This window comes from Phoca vitulina, unplaced genomic scaffold (assembly GCF_004348235.1).
Source record: "Phoca vitulina isolate PV1807 unplaced genomic scaffold, GSC_HSeal_1.0 scaffold79, whole genome shotgun sequence".
Taxonomy (NCBI): domain Eukaryota; kingdom Metazoa; phylum Chordata; class Mammalia; order Carnivora; family Phocidae; genus Phoca; species Phoca vitulina.
The window spans coordinates 6,262,429-6,279,438 of record NW_022589782.1 but is presented as its reverse complement, the minus strand read 5'-3'; the positions used below and the strand labels follow the sequence as shown (position 1 = coordinate 6,279,438).

General features: G+C 45.3%; 1 protein-coding gene across 4 annotated transcripts; it reads right to left on the bottom strand.

Moving 5' to 3' along the window:
- Window positions 1-2,453: 2,453 nt before the first annotated feature.
- On the bottom strand, window positions 2,454-14,062 carry ZNF789 (zinc finger protein 789). 4 transcript variants are annotated; one of them, XM_032394210.1, is made up of 5 exons: window positions 14,029-14,062; window positions 11,219-11,296; window positions 6,863-6,989; window positions 4,804-4,917; window positions 2,454-3,544 (listed from the first exon to the last, which is right to left on the bottom strand). In XM_032394210.1, exons 2-5 carry the CDS (start codon window positions 11,285-11,287, stop codon window positions 2,541-2,543), a joined length of 1,314 nt encoding a protein of 437 aa, XP_032250101.1. In that variant the 5' UTR covers window positions 11,288-11,296; window positions 14,029-14,062; the 3' UTR covers window positions 2,454-2,540. The 4 variants fall into 4 exon arrangements, with proteins under 4 accessions (XP_032250101.1, XP_032250100.1, XP_032250102.1 ...); XM_032394209.1 differs by lacking the exon at window positions 14,029-14,062 and adding an exon at window positions 13,806-13,968; XM_032394211.1 differs by lacking the exons at window positions 4,804-4,917; window positions 14,029-14,062 and adding an exon at window positions 13,806-13,968.
- Between the last annotated feature and the right edge of the window lie 2,948 nt (window positions 14,063-17,010).

Below are 17,010 nucleotides of genomic sequence, written 5' to 3'. Positions count from 1 at the left end.
AACCAGCAGGAGGGACAGTGAGAGGGCTGGGCTGGGTGCCTTTAGGCTTTGGGGTGTAGACGGCCCTCTCACTAACCCCACCAGAGAGTGAGGGACCAGAGGGTCGTGAGGCATCTGAGGTTCCTTCAAGGGACGTGGGGCAGGGCCATCTTCTAGGCACACGCAGTGGGGTGGGGCTGAGCAGGTGAGCCCATTTCCCATTGTGCTAACCTGGCAGGATTCTGAACAGTCTTTGGCAACCACTGGTGCCCCAGCAGGTGTCACAATGGACTGTGGGATCTTATGACACAACATGGCTTGGGAGCCTCCGTGGCCACTCATCGTGGATGCCCACATATCCACATTGCCACTTCAAGTGGTTCGCCTAGAATGTCTGTTATCTTCAGAATCCACCCTGATTATTCTGGTGGGCAAAGGGCTTATCATAATTGGGCTCCCCACTTTGATGATTATTTTTCATTGTCCAAGGCCCACTTGCCAGACTGTATGGCTTAGTTTAGCTATTGGCCAGAGCCCAAGAACAGCCTTTAGGGCATGCCTCTAGTTCTCCCATAGCTGAGTGTATGCCCGTAACAGACTCCCCAGACCAGATTGCTGATTTCCAAAGCAGTTCTCATCCATGCAATGGAGAGCTGCCATCAGGAAACCAAAGTGCCATTTTTTAAATGTATGTATGTATTTCTTTTTAAAGATTTTAAGTAATCTCTATACCCAACATGGGCCTCAGACTTGCAACCCTAAGATCAAGAGTCACATGCTCCACCAATTGAGCCTGCCAGGCACTTTATTGATTGATTGATTGATTGCTTTATTAGGGAGCTTTATGGCTTCCACTTAGCAGTGGAGGGAAGCACTTTTCATAGGTCCCCATCTCCCCAGGTTGTTTTAAGTGGGACTTATCTCTCACTGGCTTATTTCCCCCTCAGTCAGAAGTCAACTTTGTTTAGGTTCTTCTAGCCAATTCATGCCGACCAGTACAAAATTACTGTTTTTTTTTTTAATTACTGCTTTTTGAACCCAATATACAGTCTATTACTATTTTCCTCCTGCAAGGCTCAAGATTCCTTAATTTTCTGAGGTGCCACTTCCTTTTTCTCAATAGATCTTTGTTTTTACATGTTGGATGAGAAGTCATGGAATTGGTAGGAGCAAGAAAATAAAACCAAGAAGAAACTAGAGGGGATTTATAGGAGAGCATCCAAATAGCAGTTTATATTGCAGACCTAGGATGATGCTTAGGATATTAGAATTTCAAATGGGTTTCTTGTATTGGTGAGCTGTAGGGAAGAGTCATATGGTCAGCTCAACCTATGTAACCTAGGGCTCCTCGAGGACTACAGTCGACACTTTCTGAGCACAAGCAACTCACTTGTGGGGAGAAGTGTTGAAACACTGGGAGGGGAGTATAGAAGAGACAGAGCAGGGAAGACCGCTAATAAAGCAGCTGCCAAGGTGAGTGAATGCATAATCCCATGGCAAAACCGAAAACAAGTGTAAAATACATGCTTCAGAGATATTCCACCCAAGGGGAAAGGATCCTATTTGTGAAATTCCCATCAAGCATTAGTTGAGGCCTGCTCACACGATGTAGTTACCCTACAGAGCAGTGGCCTTTTGTGGTTTTAGAAAAAGCCTGCAGGCCAAGAGACACACGGTGCAACTCAGATGAAGCCCAAAAGAGGGAGTAAGCAGAGGGCAGGCAGGCCAACTATTAACAGTTGACTTAGAACTCTGAATAGAAATCTAGTAGCACGCTAATTTTAGTTTCTGGGTACATTTTAGTAATTTTTTTAAAGCAGGCTCCACACCCAAATGGGGCTTGAACTCACGACGCCTCAGCCAGGTGCCCAAATTTTAGTGATTTTTAATATCTCACGAGTTACTTGTGAGTAGCCCTTATTTTACTTTTAAAAAGTCAATGTAGTGGGCGCCTGGGTGGCTCAGTCGTTAAGCGTCTGCCTTCGGCTCGGGTCATGATCCCAGGGTCCTGGGATCGAGCCCTGCATTGGGCTCCCTGCTCGGCGGGAGGCCTGTTTCTCCCTCTCCTACTCCCGCTGCTTCTGTTCCCTCTCTCGCTGTGTCTCTGTCAAATAAATAAATAAAATCTTTAAAAAAAAAAAAAAAGTCAATGTAGTATCAGGTAATTTTTCTACATAAAACCAAGAAAAGTATCTTTTTACACCTTTCTTTGACTTAAAAACGTTTTTCCCCCAGTTATACAGGAAATAAGAAAAGTATTCCTACATCGTTCATAATCCATCAAATGGTCTCCAGCCTAGGGAACCACAAAGTTTTTATGCCTCCCTTCCGCCTGGACTTGGGACAATGAAGGTATGAGGAGCTCAAGGGAGACTGAACATGACAGACTATTACATGTTCTATTAATTCTTGACTCCAGCAAGAAGGTTAGCTACAAAAAGAGGGTCCCCACAGCAAAACCATTTCAATTCCTGTTTATTAATTTTCATAAAACAATGAAGTTACACATAATTACAAGAGTGGTAAGTTCTGGTCTTTAAATGGTCTTTTTCCAGTTAGTATCACATTGATATCCGTTCTCTGTGAGTACCCTGATGCTTAATGAAGCTTGTGCGCCAGATGAAAGATTTTCCACATTTGTCACATCTGTAGGGTCTCTCTCCAGTATGAATGACCTCATGGCGATGAAGATTTGCCTTAAAACTAAAAGTTTTTCCACATTCTCTACATTCAAAGAATTCCTCCTTAGTATGGGTTCTTTGATGCTGAATGAGATCCACATTCCGGCTAAAGGACTCTCCACATTCGCTGCATTTGTGAGTGTTTTGTTTAGTATGAATCTGTTGATGGCTCAGAAGGGTCGAATGCCGACCAAAGGCCTTTCCACATTCGTGACATTTATGGGGTTTTTCTCCACTGTGGGTTAACTGATGTCGAATAAGGGTTGAATTCTGACTAAACGTTCTTTCGCACTCACTGCATTTATAGGGCTTTTCTTTGGTATGGATCCTTTTATGTTCAATAAGATATGCCATCTGACGGAAAAATTTTCCACAGTCATGACACTTATATGGCTTTTTTTGAGGGTGACACTGTTTATGGACAAGAAGAGTAGACTTATGTTTGAAGGCTTGCCCGCATATGTCGCATTCAAAGGGATCCTCTGATGTGTGAATTCTTTGATGTCGAATGAAATTTGCCTGACGCCTGAAGACTCTTCCACATTCACTGCATTCATAAGATTTTGCGTTTGTAAGAATTTGCTTATGCCGCAAAAGCAACGATCTCTGATTGAAAGGTTTTCCATACTCCTCACATTTGCCCTGCTTCTTCCTTATTTGAGCACTCTGATCTTGAGTAAGGTGGAGGTTTTGAAGGAAGTCCTTGTGGCATTCATCACCAAGAGTGGGGAATGCAAGTCTGTAAATGTCCACCAATTCATTACATTTATGTAACCTTTCTGCAGATCTCTTGGCCGTTGTCTGCTTTACCACTGACAACTCTAAATCTTCAGAAATTTTCTGCTTTGGAGTTGGCTTTTTCGTCTTGCATCTGGCTTCAGAACCTAACCAAATAAAAAGAAAACACAGAAATGACCTGTGCACTGCAGAAGGAAAAAAAAAGAGAAGAAGCCAACTGTGTGTGCTATCAGACACTCAAATGAAGCTAAGAAGTGCCCGCTTAGTTACATCATCAGGCTAAAGAGGCCAAAACTCTGATTTTTCACAGGGCTCCCAGCTTCAATAGCAGAAAAAGTTCCGGACATCAACTAGCTGACAGAAAAATGCACAAGCGTGTGCCAGAGAAGTGAGAATCGAACAAACCCATCACGACTACTGGAAAAATAACTTACTCTGGGTGCTCAGTAGTGTGACGTAATGTAGGAGAGGGAACATCTTATACTTTGTCGATAAGCAGGTTTTCAATAGTTCTGGGAGAAACAACTCCTTAAAATGGGGAGTGTAAGATAGAATAGGAAAGGAACCAGATAGAAGTAGGTACAAAAGCAAGGGAATACAGCAGTGGTTCTCAACCAGAGGTGGTTCTGCCTCCTGGGGGACAGTTGGCAATGTCTGGAGACGTCTTTGGTGGTCACAACTGGGGTGGTGCTACTCAAATCTAGTGGGTAGAGCTAAACATCCTACAATACACAGGACAGCTCCCCACAGTGAAGAATTATCCAGCCCAGAATGTCAATAGAGCAGAGGTTGATAAACTCTGGAGCAGAGGATATGGAAGAAGGTAGAAGCAGCAGTCAGGACATAGCAGGAAAAAGCAGGTACATCAAGAAACACTGTGGGACTATGAAAAACAAAATGAAAGCAAAGGAACAAGAGAAAACAGAGAGGAAGGATAAGTAACGAGGGTAGAATAAGGAATATCTAGTTTGGCATAAGAACTGTCAGACCGGCTGCTTCAGAGAAGCATTCTACTGCAATGGAATGAGGCTGAGCTTTGCAGACTTGAAATCGAATCCGAACTATTAATCTACTGTGTGACAGATACCTGAATCTTTTCAAAGTTTATTTATTCATTTTTAAGTAATCTACACCCAACGTGGGGCTCAAACTCATGACCCCAAGATCAAGATTCGCACGCTCCACCAACGAGCCAGCCAGGGGCCCCTGAATCTTTTAGTTTCTTCATCTGGAAAATGGGGCTAATGGTCACACATACTACCTTCAGAGGGCAGCAGGGATGAAAAAGTGGGAGGAGATACACCAAACCCCTGGCTCAGTCTCTGGGGCAACACAAGGGGCTTCATTAATGTGGCTTTCCTGCCTCCTCAGGATTTCCACTCGACTGGGCCTCCTCCTCACCCACCTGGGCAAGCACTACTGGAAGCCTTCCTAGTCCCGGCTCTTGGTAGATCCAGGATCCATGGTTCTTCCCACTGCTCCAGCAGGCAGATCACCTCAGGTTTGGGAAACTGAAATCCTACTCATGGAGAAGTAAATGGGATGTGGTTAGTGAGTTACGGAGAGATGTCCTAGACCTCAGCTTAACCCCCTTGGGTCTACAGTGGCAAACAGATAAGGACAATAATCAAAAGGGCTGGTGGGAATAGAATTTGGCACAATCTGACAATCTTTATGGAAAGCCTCAACAGTCATCACAGCCTTAGATGTGGTAATTTCACTCTTAGAGTCTATGGAACAATTAGGACCAAGATGAATGGACCAGAGCCGTTCAGCAGAGTTATACCAGTGCACAGCTGGAAATAAAGTAAACATCAACAGGGCAATGTCTACAGCGTAGCATTTGAATGCAGTGAAGGCAAAAGTATTAGGCAGATACTAAAAATCCATGTGTTCAAGAATATTAAAATGGGAAAATGTTCCCTATGTATTATAAAGCCGAATGCAAAACTCATGTGAAGTACGATCCAAATTTTGTTCTTAAAAACTATGCATGTGTGTGTAAATGTACATAAGTATACATATATATGAAAAGACGAAGAAAAAGTCCAACCAAACTGTTAACGGGGATCATTTCTGGGCAGTGGGCCTGCAGAGGATTTTTATTTCCTACTCTGTTATTGAAAAGTCATTGGGTAATACAAAGAGACTTGAAAGTACCCATACCCTTTAACACCAAAATTCTGTATCTTGGGGAATAGTCAGAAATTTATATAAGGATTTATGGTCAGAAACATCCATTAGAACATTAGAATACAGAAAATGATAAATTCATAAGCAAGCCAACAACAACAAAAAAAGCCAAACTAAATACCCCCAAATGGGAAAATGATTAAATATTATAGATCATACAATAGAATTACATTATGGTCATTTACTATATTTATGGGGGCTTTTAATAGCATAGGGAAAATGCTGATATTGTAATGTTAAGATTTAAAGGAATTACAGAATTATATGAAGAATATGTTCAGCCACATTTTTTAAGGGGGAGAAAAACTAGAAGGAACTATTCCAAAATATGAACAGTGTTATCCCTGAATGTTCTCCCCTCCCCATCATAATTTCCTGTACCTTCTATGTATTCAAGTCTGCCCTTGTAATGCTTTCATAAGGAAAACAGACATCAGAAACTCCAGAGGTGGGCGGACAATCCCAAAAGAGGTGGTCAAGGCTGTGGCAAGAATGTCAATGTGGGGGTCAAAGCTGTGGCCCCAGAAAGAAAGCTATCTGTGGAAGAAACACCCACAGCAGAAGACTCTGCACTGGAATAAGACAAAGGCAGGCTCCCCGAGGAGAGAAGCAGTGAAGGTTCAGAAATGAAGTCAGTTAAGAGTCGTTTCCTGGATACCTGGTGATGCTGCCAACAAGGAAGGAACCCATTTCCAGAGAGAAGACAGAGAAAAAGAAGCTAACCTTTGGAATCCAAATCAGCCATAATCTTTTCAGCTCATATAGGTCTTACAGATGTGGAGGATGTGGATCGGGGTGGGGAGTGGATTAAGCGTCTCTGACCTCTAGAACAAAAGGAAACTATTCTTTGTGCACAATCCCTTATTTGAAAACCTTGAGGCCAGACGCGTTTCAGGATTCAGAATTTTTTCCAGATTTTAGAAAGGCAACTTGGTGTGTATATTTTCTATTATGTCCCGCCCCCAACAGGGGCTGGAGCTGTACCCTTATTCAAACACACTGATATTTCTGATGCTAAATAGATAGATACAAAGACCAAGTGGGAAAAACAAAAACAAAGACCAACTGGGAAAAATAAGGATGAGACATAGCTTCTTGTAGGAAGAGATCAGGTTTTACCACCTGAGGACTTCACAAGTTGGGTCTTGCCGCTAAATGAATTATAGAAAAAAAAAACTAGTTTTCGGAGTTTCTCTGATTTTGGAATTGCACGTAAGGGACTGAGGACTTGTGTAGACACTTAGAGCCAAATCTTCAAGCCACGTCATTACCCAACAAGATCATGTTTCTGTAATTCTCCAGCATCACATCTCTGTAGAGGTCCTTCTGAGCCCGCTCAAGTTTGTTCCACTCTTCTCTGGTGAAGTACATAGCCACATCCTCAAAGGACAGCAACTCCTGAAAACAGAGACTGATTATAGGCTCAGTTCTTTCATAACTTTGTGAGCTATCACTATTATTCTGCAGGTGAGGTTTGAGGTGGTCAAGTGACTCGGCCAAGTTCATTCTTTCTTCTCTACTACAGAGTAGACAAACTTTTTCCATAAAGGGCCAGATGGTAAATATTTCAGGCTTCCCAGGCGATTTGGTCTCTGCTATGATTATTCTGCACAAAAGCAGCCAGGAACAACGGGTAAGTGAATGAGCATGGCTGTGTTCCAGTAAAACTTGACTACCAGGTCCAGGTCAGTTTGCTGACCCCGCTCTTATACAATACTACCTTTAACATGGAATATGTTTCTGACCCGGGTCCCCTAGGAAAGAGATGGCACATTCAAGGAGGTCACTGAAGATAAGTTAGCACGCAGGCTATTCACAAAGGAAGGTGCTTCATGGAAACCAACAAGGCTGGCTCTCATGGGGAACAATCACCCACCATGTCTGAAGCGGGGAAGAAGGTAGGGGAGGGGTTATTGGAATCCAGAAAGTTGTTGGAGAGGAAGCAAGACTGGGGTCATGTGGTCACTGTCATCCCACAGCCCGGCAGGCAGGGAGCCGTGGGAATAAAACCCAATACCGCTTTCCTCCAGGTTTCTGGTCCCCTGACCCTCTCCACCCCATTGCCAAAAGCCAACTGGAAGCCAGAGGGCAAGAGAACCCACTGATGGCGTATGAAGGTCAGCCTCTGAGGGCACAGACCAAAGTGGGGGAGGGTGAAGCATACATCAAAGGTGGGCAAACAGAGACTGTTCAGTACAATACATACGGCAGAAGTTTCCATTTGCAATTGTGTTCAGCTCAAGTGGGTGGAGAACAGGTGCCTCAGAGTACTGCAGCCCTTGGAGCAGAGGCCCACTGTCTGCCCACCACACTCCCTTCCCTTAGGAGAAACTGTGGCCTGAGGGGCTATCTGAGCAGGGAAAGGGCGATCAGTAATAGGAAATGCCACCACCACCCCTCAGGAAACAGATACCAGAATTCCCAAATTACAGGGCCCTTCTTTCCTCCCTACCGAGCCTGACTTCCGGAGTTACCATTTCGAGCTCCCTCCTACCACCATCCCAAACGTCCCTCCTTTTACCAGAGCTGTCCTGTGGGTCTCCTCAGCTGACATTCTCAGATGCTACGTGAGCGTGAGCGTGAGCAAGCGCTGGGGAATAAAATGGCTTCATCTCCCACAGAGTAATCTCTATACATTCAATCATATGGCCTTTAATGTTGCCCCAAACTCTCACCCTCCCATTCCTCCCCAGGGTCTTCTGTACCTTTACCACCCTCATTCTTTCAAGAAACACTGGGCACCGATAGTTGCTAGCTTTCAAGCCACAGGCCAGCAACAGGGGGTCCGGCTCCTGCTGAGGCCATGGGATATAACCGTTCAGGCTGCGCACTGCTCAGACCTACAGGACACCATCTACATCGCAGCTGTGTGAACGGGTCCCCTGGAGTTGCTACCTGCACAATCCGTATGATTCTATAGCAGCCCTGGTCCCGCTTGGGGAACGGACCGTCCAGGGGGAAAGCTGGAGTCCACACGGTAACGATCCAGTGGGAGGTACTCAGAGGGGCCTAGGAGGGCATGTGGTTCACCTCACCACTCCCTTCCAGAAGTCACTGCCGGTTATGTCCCAGGAAAGAGCCCACAGAGCACATGCTCCCTAATTCCTCTCACTTCCCCACCATCCCCGCCAGGCATTACCTATGTTCTCACTCATCCCTTTCTCTTTTCCCTCAGGGAAAGAAGCTGTCCTTCTAGCAATCCCTCCCCCTCTGCCTCTGCTTCCATTCCCTTGTGTCTCCCCCAGGGTCTTAATCCAATGACAAGGACTCTTCCATATCTTTACTCTCTTTCCCCTGTGATACCGTGATATATACTTAGGGGCACCTGGGTGGCTCAGTCGGTTAACCGGTTTACCGTCTGCCTCCGGCTCAGGTCATGACCTTAGGATCCTGGGATAGAGCCAGGCTCCCTGCTGAGCGGGGAGTATGCTTCTCACCCTCTTCCTCTCCCCCTGCCTCTCCTCTCTCCTCGTGCGCATGCTCTAATAAATAAAATCTTTAATATATATACGTATATATTTAATCTTCATCCTCATTTCTGGCACAGAGCTCCTAAAACTCTTGGAATTCCTAAGGGATAAGAGCAGGAGCATCTCTTCATATTTGGCCTTCTGCCCTTGGTTTCTGAAATAGCTCCAGAGTCATGAAAGAGAAAGGAGTGTCTCCTTACTCTCACAAATTCCTTTCACCACACCTGAGTTTATGTTAATGAGGTGATCTTTGGAAAGGCCCCAAGGATGGCAGGCTGGTTGCCAAGGGAACCAACCATGTGATTAGAGGGTTTGAACCCCCCAATTCAGAGGAGGGAGAGGGGCTGGAGGTTGAATCAGTCACGAAAGGGCAATGATTTACTCAATCAAGCCCATGTAATGAGCCTCTATAAAAGCCCAAAAGGATAGGGTTCAGACAGCTTCAGGGCTAATGAGTGCGTGGAGTGCTGGGAGCATGGCACACTCAGAACACAGAAGCTCTGAGCCCCTCTTCTGTCTGGCTGTTCCTGAGTTATAGCCTTTTATAATAAACCTAGTAAAATCTAGTAAAAGTAAACTGTGTTCTTGAGTTCTCTGAGCCACTCTAAGCAAATTAATCGAACCTGTGGAGGGGGTCATGGGAACCTCCAAATATATAGCCAGTCAAGGCAGAGGTGACAACCTGGACTCGCAATTGGCTGGTGGCAGAAGTGGGGGAGGGGCAGTCTCGGGGGACTGAGCCCTTACCCTGTGGGGTCTGATGCTAACTCCAGGTAGAAAGTGTCAAAACTGAGTTAAATTGCAGCCCCACCCCACCCCACTGGTGTCACAGAATTGCCTGATGTGTGGGACAAACCCCAACATGTTTGGTGTCCGAAGTGAAGTGTGGCATGAAAGTAGAAAGCAGAGAAACACGGGAGTGTTTTTCCTAAACACTCACTTCTCCCCTCCCTCCTTCCCCTTTATCAGCAAAAATGCCAAAACCTCTTTTTTTTTTTTTTTTTTTACGAATTTATTTATTTGAGATAGAGAGAGCATGAGCCAGGGGAAGTGGCAGAGGCAGAGGGAGAAGCAGGCTCTCCACTGCACAGGGAGCCCGATGCAGGACTCGATCCCAGAACTCAATCCCAGGACCCTGGGATCATGACCTGAGCCGAAGGCAGAAGCTCAACCAACTGAGCCACCCAGGTGCCCCAAAACCTCTCCTATCTTTAAAAAGACATTCCTGTGCCTGTCTTCCCCTCTGGTTTCTGTTCTCTATCCTTCCCTTACGGGACCAGCTCCCAGGAGAAAACTACACACACTTCCAGTCGCTGCGTAAGCCACTGTCTGGTTTAAGCCTCATCACACCTCTGCAACTGCTCTAGGGCATCCCTGCTCCCACCTACTTGGCAGAGCTTCGGGACTCCGCAGAAAGTGCAGACATGCTGGAGCAAGGCAGTCAAACTGCAGTAACTCAACTTGCCTCCCTCCTGTCCGACCTTTCTTTCAAAATTGTTAGGATGGCTTCCTAACTTGTCTCCTTACTTTTAAATGCAACTTTTTAGAATCAACCTCCATAATGTTGCAAATTCAATAACTAAGCTTCCCTTATGCCCTTTAGTACTCCCAGAGCAGAATTTATCCCTGTAATGCAAGAGTCTGTTTACATATCTACTTAAAAAAAAAAAAAAAAAAAAAAAAAAACCCAACAACCCTGTAAACTCCTTTAGGGAGAGTTTATCTCCCCCGCACAAAGGATAGTATCTGGTACATAGTAACACTCACTGACAGAAACAATGAACAACTATGATAACAGTATCTAAAATTGGAGAGTGCTTAAAATAGAACTAGATACTATGTAAAGTATTATTTACCTATTTCACCAAGTGCCTCACTTAATTCTCACAACTCTTTACCATAGGTGGTATCATCCTCTTTACAGATAAGTAAACTGAGGCCCAGGGACCTTATGTAACTTGCTGAAGGTAAAACATCTACAACAAAGCCTGGATTTGAACCTGTCTGATCCCAGAGTTCAAGCTCTTTAACAGCACACTTTCCAAGAAGGAAAAAAATCCCCAAATTAATAAAGATGGCTCAACCTGAACAAAGGAGTCAAAGCCATTGCCTGGCTGCAGGACTACCCTGAGGAAGGGGAGGAGGAGCCCAGCTCACCTTCCACCCAGCTGTCAGGAATACAGCTTCCAAGTCCTGGTCTCCGAGATGGGGCAGGATTGCCGCCATGAGGCTTGACTGAAGGAGGAAAAAAGATAATGAGTAAAGGCCAGTCCCAATTTAAGGCTCTCTCACCAGGCAGCCCTGGGACAGGGAATTCCAACAGGGCCAACACACCTGAGCTAGTACACAGTCACGGTGTTTGGTGCTGAAATAGGGGGAAAAAATGAAAGAAGCTGCTAGAATAGTCTTTTTTAGGGGCGCCTGGGTGGCTCAGTCGTTAAGCATCTGCCTTCGGCTCAGGTCATGATCCCAGGGTCCTGGGATCGAGCCCCGCATCGGGCTCCCTGCTCCGCGGGAAGCCTGCTTCTCCCTCTCCCCCTCCCCCTGCTTGTGTTCCCTCTCTCGCTATCTCTCTCTCTCTGTCAAATAAATAAATAAAAAATAAAATCTTTAAAAAAAAAAAAATAGAATAGTCTTTTTTAGGAACTTCTGAAGTTGGCTCAATTTCCAAAGCTTTATCCCAGGGCCCTGCCCTCCCCTTCTCCCTAGAATATGTTCTGTAGCACCTCATTGAAAGACTGCATACACAAAGGGACGAGACCATAGATAAGAATAGAACTCTGGCCCACAACCTGCAGCAACCAGCCCAGAATCCAAATCACACCCCATTCGGCAATCAGCCCCAAACCAACATTGGGTCAATAACGGCCAACTTATACTTAATTCTGACTTCCTTCCTACAATTTAGGACCAGCAGAGAAAGCCAAATACACTCCCCTACCCAACCACTTAGGATGTTCTGCTTCTATTTATTTAACCTCCAAACTGGGCACATCTGAGCTTTCCTTTTTTTCCCCACCATAAGGCTTACCCCGGCCTGCCTTCGAGTCTCTGCCAAACAAGCAATGGTGACTCACACTCTTGCTATATAGCAGGATCTGAATGAAGACCCTTTGTTTGTTCTCGTTTGGGCGGGGGGGGATGGGGTGTTCATGTATTTCTACATCCTACAGGATCAGCTCAGAGAGTATAAAAATGACTTTAGGGCAGTTAAAGATTTCAGGCTACCTATTATAGACACAGAAGCAATCGTTGTCAAAAGAATATTCAGAGAGCTTTACTTGATATGAATATTTATTGAGAAACACACAGCAAACAAGACTTCAAAACCAAAAGCATGAAGAGGCTGAGCTCTCAGCAGCCACTGCTTAGTTCATAAGGCGTGAGGGGTAGCAGAATGGCATCACCCCATGATTAGTTTGAGCTGTGGGCACTTGAAAAGTGGCAAACACAGAGAAAGGCTTTCTCTGAGTTCCCCTTATCTGCCTAAAGACCGATCATTGAAAAGGAACTCAATTGTCATAAATTCCCCTCCCAGGAGATGAGACTAGATGTTGACACCACACCCAAACTATCCTAAACCATCGGACCTCCTGTCTGCTCTTCTAAGGACCCAGTCATCTTTCCTAAAACTCATTTACTCTCCTCTAAGAGGCCTACATCCTCTCTCCCCTTTCCCTATTAAGAGGGTATTTAAGCCCGAATTCTAAGCCACTCCAGGAGTTATTCATTTTTCCGTGGGTATTTCCCACCTATACATGTTAATAAATTTGTTTTTCTCTTAATCTTTTATTGCCGGGATCTCAGCTAAGAACAGAGAAAGAAAGTTATTTCTCCGCTCCTACACACGAAATGAGGAAGTACCTTGTTTTCTATTGTGATTGTTTACTAGAAACTTACAACCCTTTTAGAATAGAAGCACTGCACAAGTTTACTTGTTTTTAGCTGATTGGCCAGGAAGCTACAAGGTCACCATGACATGAAGACAGCTTAAGTTTCCTAGAAGAAGAGTCAGCATTTTGGGAAATTAGGACAGTTCAAGTTTTGATTCCACAGCTAAGGGTGGTTGGCCTAAGGGTATACCCAAACTGTGGTCTCCACTTTGGTTTTTCTGGATCATTATAAACTCAACATCGTTACTCTCGGGAAGTACACAAGTGATGGGATACAGGTGATTTTCATTTTTTTCTTGTGCTCTTCTGGCCACAGGTGAACCTTGCTTTCTGTGAGTGCATTTGTAAGAAAGTCTCTCGAACCATTCACGTTCCCTAAAAACATTATTTGGAAGATGCTCTGTCTTTTAAGCAAGGAGGCACTCCAAAAAAATGTCCTGACCAAGGGCTTCGAGATTGGGGAAGGGACCTCAACCCTTTCATTATCTAAACTATACTGTCTACCGTGAGCATGGTGCACTTGGAAGTCAGAATCTAAAACGCCCCTCCACTATAACCTGAACTCCTGAAACGTTCAATCACATCTCCTTTTCCCCTAGAACCAAACCAAACCACAGTATTCACCAGCCATTCATTCATCGGACTTGTTCTTCCTTACTGCTGAAGACCTGACACCACGGAAAATATTCACAAGTTGACATCTTCAGGAAGACGCCCCGTAAATGCCCGGCGACCTCCCCCGAGGGTCCCTCGAACCCGGACACCTGCCGTGGCGGGGCCGCCGGGGCTTCGCCCGCGCCAGCCACCCCTCCCATCACACTAGCTCCTCTCTTCCCACACCCGCTCCGCACCTCCAACCCTCCGCCGCGCCACCTCCTCCAGGAAGTCCTCAGTGTCCACCTGCTGCGGCCCTAGGGGCCGGGCTCCCCTCTCGAGGTTCACAGCCCGACCCGCGCTGCGGTCCGCGCCCCTCCAATGACCACCCCCTACCCGACGGCGCGAACGCGGAAGGAATGCCCGCCACTCGCCAGCCCTCTCCGGCGCGCGTGGAGCCCAGCGTCTCCGCCCGCGTACCTTCTAGGAAGCGCGGAGGCTTCGGAACTCTTTGGTCGGGTTAGGAGAGCAGCAGCCTCCCGTCCCACGCACCCGCCGCTCAGGTCGGGGCCAATCAACGGCCGCAGAGGGCGCCGCCTGGGCCACGTGACTTCCAGGCCCCGCCCCGGCCGGTTCCCGCCCAGCCGAGCAGTGCGGAATCTCCAGTAAAAATCACCTGAAGGCTTTAAAAACTGTGCCATGCAGGCGCTCATTTTCCACACCAGTTGGATCAGAATTTCTAGGAGTGGGCCCTCCTGCAACTGGGTATTTTTAAAAAAGCTCCTCTTTTGAGTGTAGAGTGACCAACTTTTTAGAGAGCTAACCCGGGACACAGTCCTACCAGACGAGTAACATAATACGTTGAATATAATGAATGATTACACATATCTGTGTTACTTAACATAAACATATGAAAAATAGGTATTTATCTGAAATTATGTTATTCAGAAATTACATGAATGCTATTTAAACAAAGCAACATAGGACTAGTTATCAGTGGCAATTAGTTGTAATTGATAGGAGGATTTGTTTTTTTGTTTGTTTTAAGATTTTATTTATTTGACAGAGAGACACAGCGAGAGAGGGAACACAAGCAGGGGGAGTGGGAGAGGGAGAAGCAGGCTTCCCGCGGAGCAGGGAGCCCGATGCGGGGCTGGATCCCAGGACCCTGGGACCATGACCTGAGCCGAAGGCAGACGCTTAACGACTGAGCCACCCAGGCGCCCCCCGATAGGAGGATTTGATAGGATTCCATGTTTAGCAAAGAAAAAAAAAAGTAACAGGTTAAGAAAAACACTTATGTGAAATCTCCCTTTAAGTCTTGATTTCCGTGGGCCAAAACACTAGAAACAGAGAAAGAAGGAGAGGCAGAGAGAGGGATAGGGTGTTTGTTTTACCAGTATCATACTAGTTGTTTGACCTGGGACGAACTAGTTCACTCTTCTGTATGTTAGTTTCCATACATGTAAAATGAGGAGACTAGGACTATGAATTTTATAGGGTTGTTCTGAGGCGTAGCACCCCCTTATCCTCTGTTTTGCTTTCCACAGTTTCAGTTACCCAAGGTCAGTCATGGTCCAGAAGCAGATGATCCTCCTTCTGACATATCCTGAGAAGGTCAGTAGTAGCCTGACGCTACCTCACAATGCCTCCATTATTCATCTCACTTCATCTCATCGCATAGGCATTTTATCAGCTCACATCATCACAAGAAGAAGGGTGAGTACAGTACAATAAGCTATTTTGAAAGAGAGACCACATTCACATAACTTTTATTACAGTATATTGTTATAATTGTTCTATTTTATTATTGTTGTTAATCTCTTACCATACCTAATTTATAAGTGAAACTCTATCATAAATGTGTAACTATAGGAAAAAGCATAGTATATGTAAGGTTTGGTACTATCCACAGTTTCAGGCATCAACTGAGGGTCTTGGAATATATCCCTCCACAGGTAAGGGGGAAATACAGAGAAGAGGGACCACTTTCTGCTCGTTTTCTACTGTATTAAATGTGTTAATATATGTAAAATGCTTAGAACAATGCCAGGCCACAGTAAATGTTCCTAAAGCATTAGGGAGAAAATCTTCAGTTTTCTAAACATCGTTAGATGAACACAGATATTCATTGACTCAGTGTTGCAGCAGTTTGAACTTCCAAAAGACAATTAAGAGAATCAGGAAATAAAATGAAATTCATTCAATTAATACTTATTGAGGGTCGGGGCACCTGGGTGGCGCAGTCGGTTAAGCGTCTGCCTTCAGCTCAGGTCATGATCCCAGGGTCCTGGCATCCAGCCCTGCGTTGGGCTCCCTGCTCAGCAGGGAGTCTGTTTCTCTCTCCCCACTCCTGCTCTTTCTCTCAAATAAATAAATAAAATCTTTAAAAGAAAATTTATTGAGGGCCTACAATGTTCCAGGCACTGTTAAATTTCAAATATTACACGTTTAAATGTTACTCAAAGTATTTAGGGCTTGGGGGCACCTGGGTGGCTCAGTCGTTGGGCATCTGCCTTTGGCTCAGGTCGTGATCCCGGGGTCCTGGGATGGAGCCCCACATCGGGCTCACTGCTCAGCGGGAAGCCTGCTTCTCCCTCTCACACTCTCCCTGCTTGTGTTCCCTCTCTCGCTGTCTCTCTCTCTGTCAAATAAATAAAAAACTTTAAAAAAAAAAGTATTTAGGGCTTGGTTCAGGCAAAGGGCTGCTGATCTCATACAGTAAAAACCAGTTGAGCTTTTGAAAAATTATACCGTGCCATGATAACATTGGAAACTTGGGGGCCTCAAATTCAGAGGTAGTTTCCTTCTCAGGATATTTACTGGTAGCTGAAGCTACACGGAGCAGGAGGCTAAAGAGCTGTACTAAAACACTGGGAAAGGAAAAGAAGAATCTTCAATCTCCCAGTGCTTGAGATAAGGACCACTACAGGGAGGAGATCACTAACTGTAAATCTGATAAGCAATAGTTTCCACTGCTACTCTTGAAGCTGACTGATCCTTTCTGATATTTGGTTTGTTTTTTGTTTTTGTTTTTGTTTTTGTTTTTTTAGATTTTCTTTAAAGATTTTCTTTATTTATTTGACACGGAGAGAGAGATCACAAGTGGGGGGGCGTGGCAGAGGGAGAGGGAGAAGCAGGCTCCTGGCTGAGCAGGGAGCCTAATGCAGGGCTTGATCCCAGGACTCTGGGATCATGACCTGAGCCGAAGGCAGTCGCTTAACCCACTGAGCCACCCAGGCGCCCCTGTGTGTGTGTGTGTGTGTGTGTGTGTGTGTGTGTGTGTGTGTGTGTTTTAATCTCTAGAAGTTCTATTTCTTTTTATTACCTTGTATTTCATTACATTTGTTTCTTGTTTTATGTTTGTTTCTTTTGTTTCTGTTTTTTTTTTTTTTTTTTTAAGAGAGAGCGTGAGCAGGAAGGGGCAGAGGGAGAGGGAGAGAGAGAATCTTAAGCAGGCTC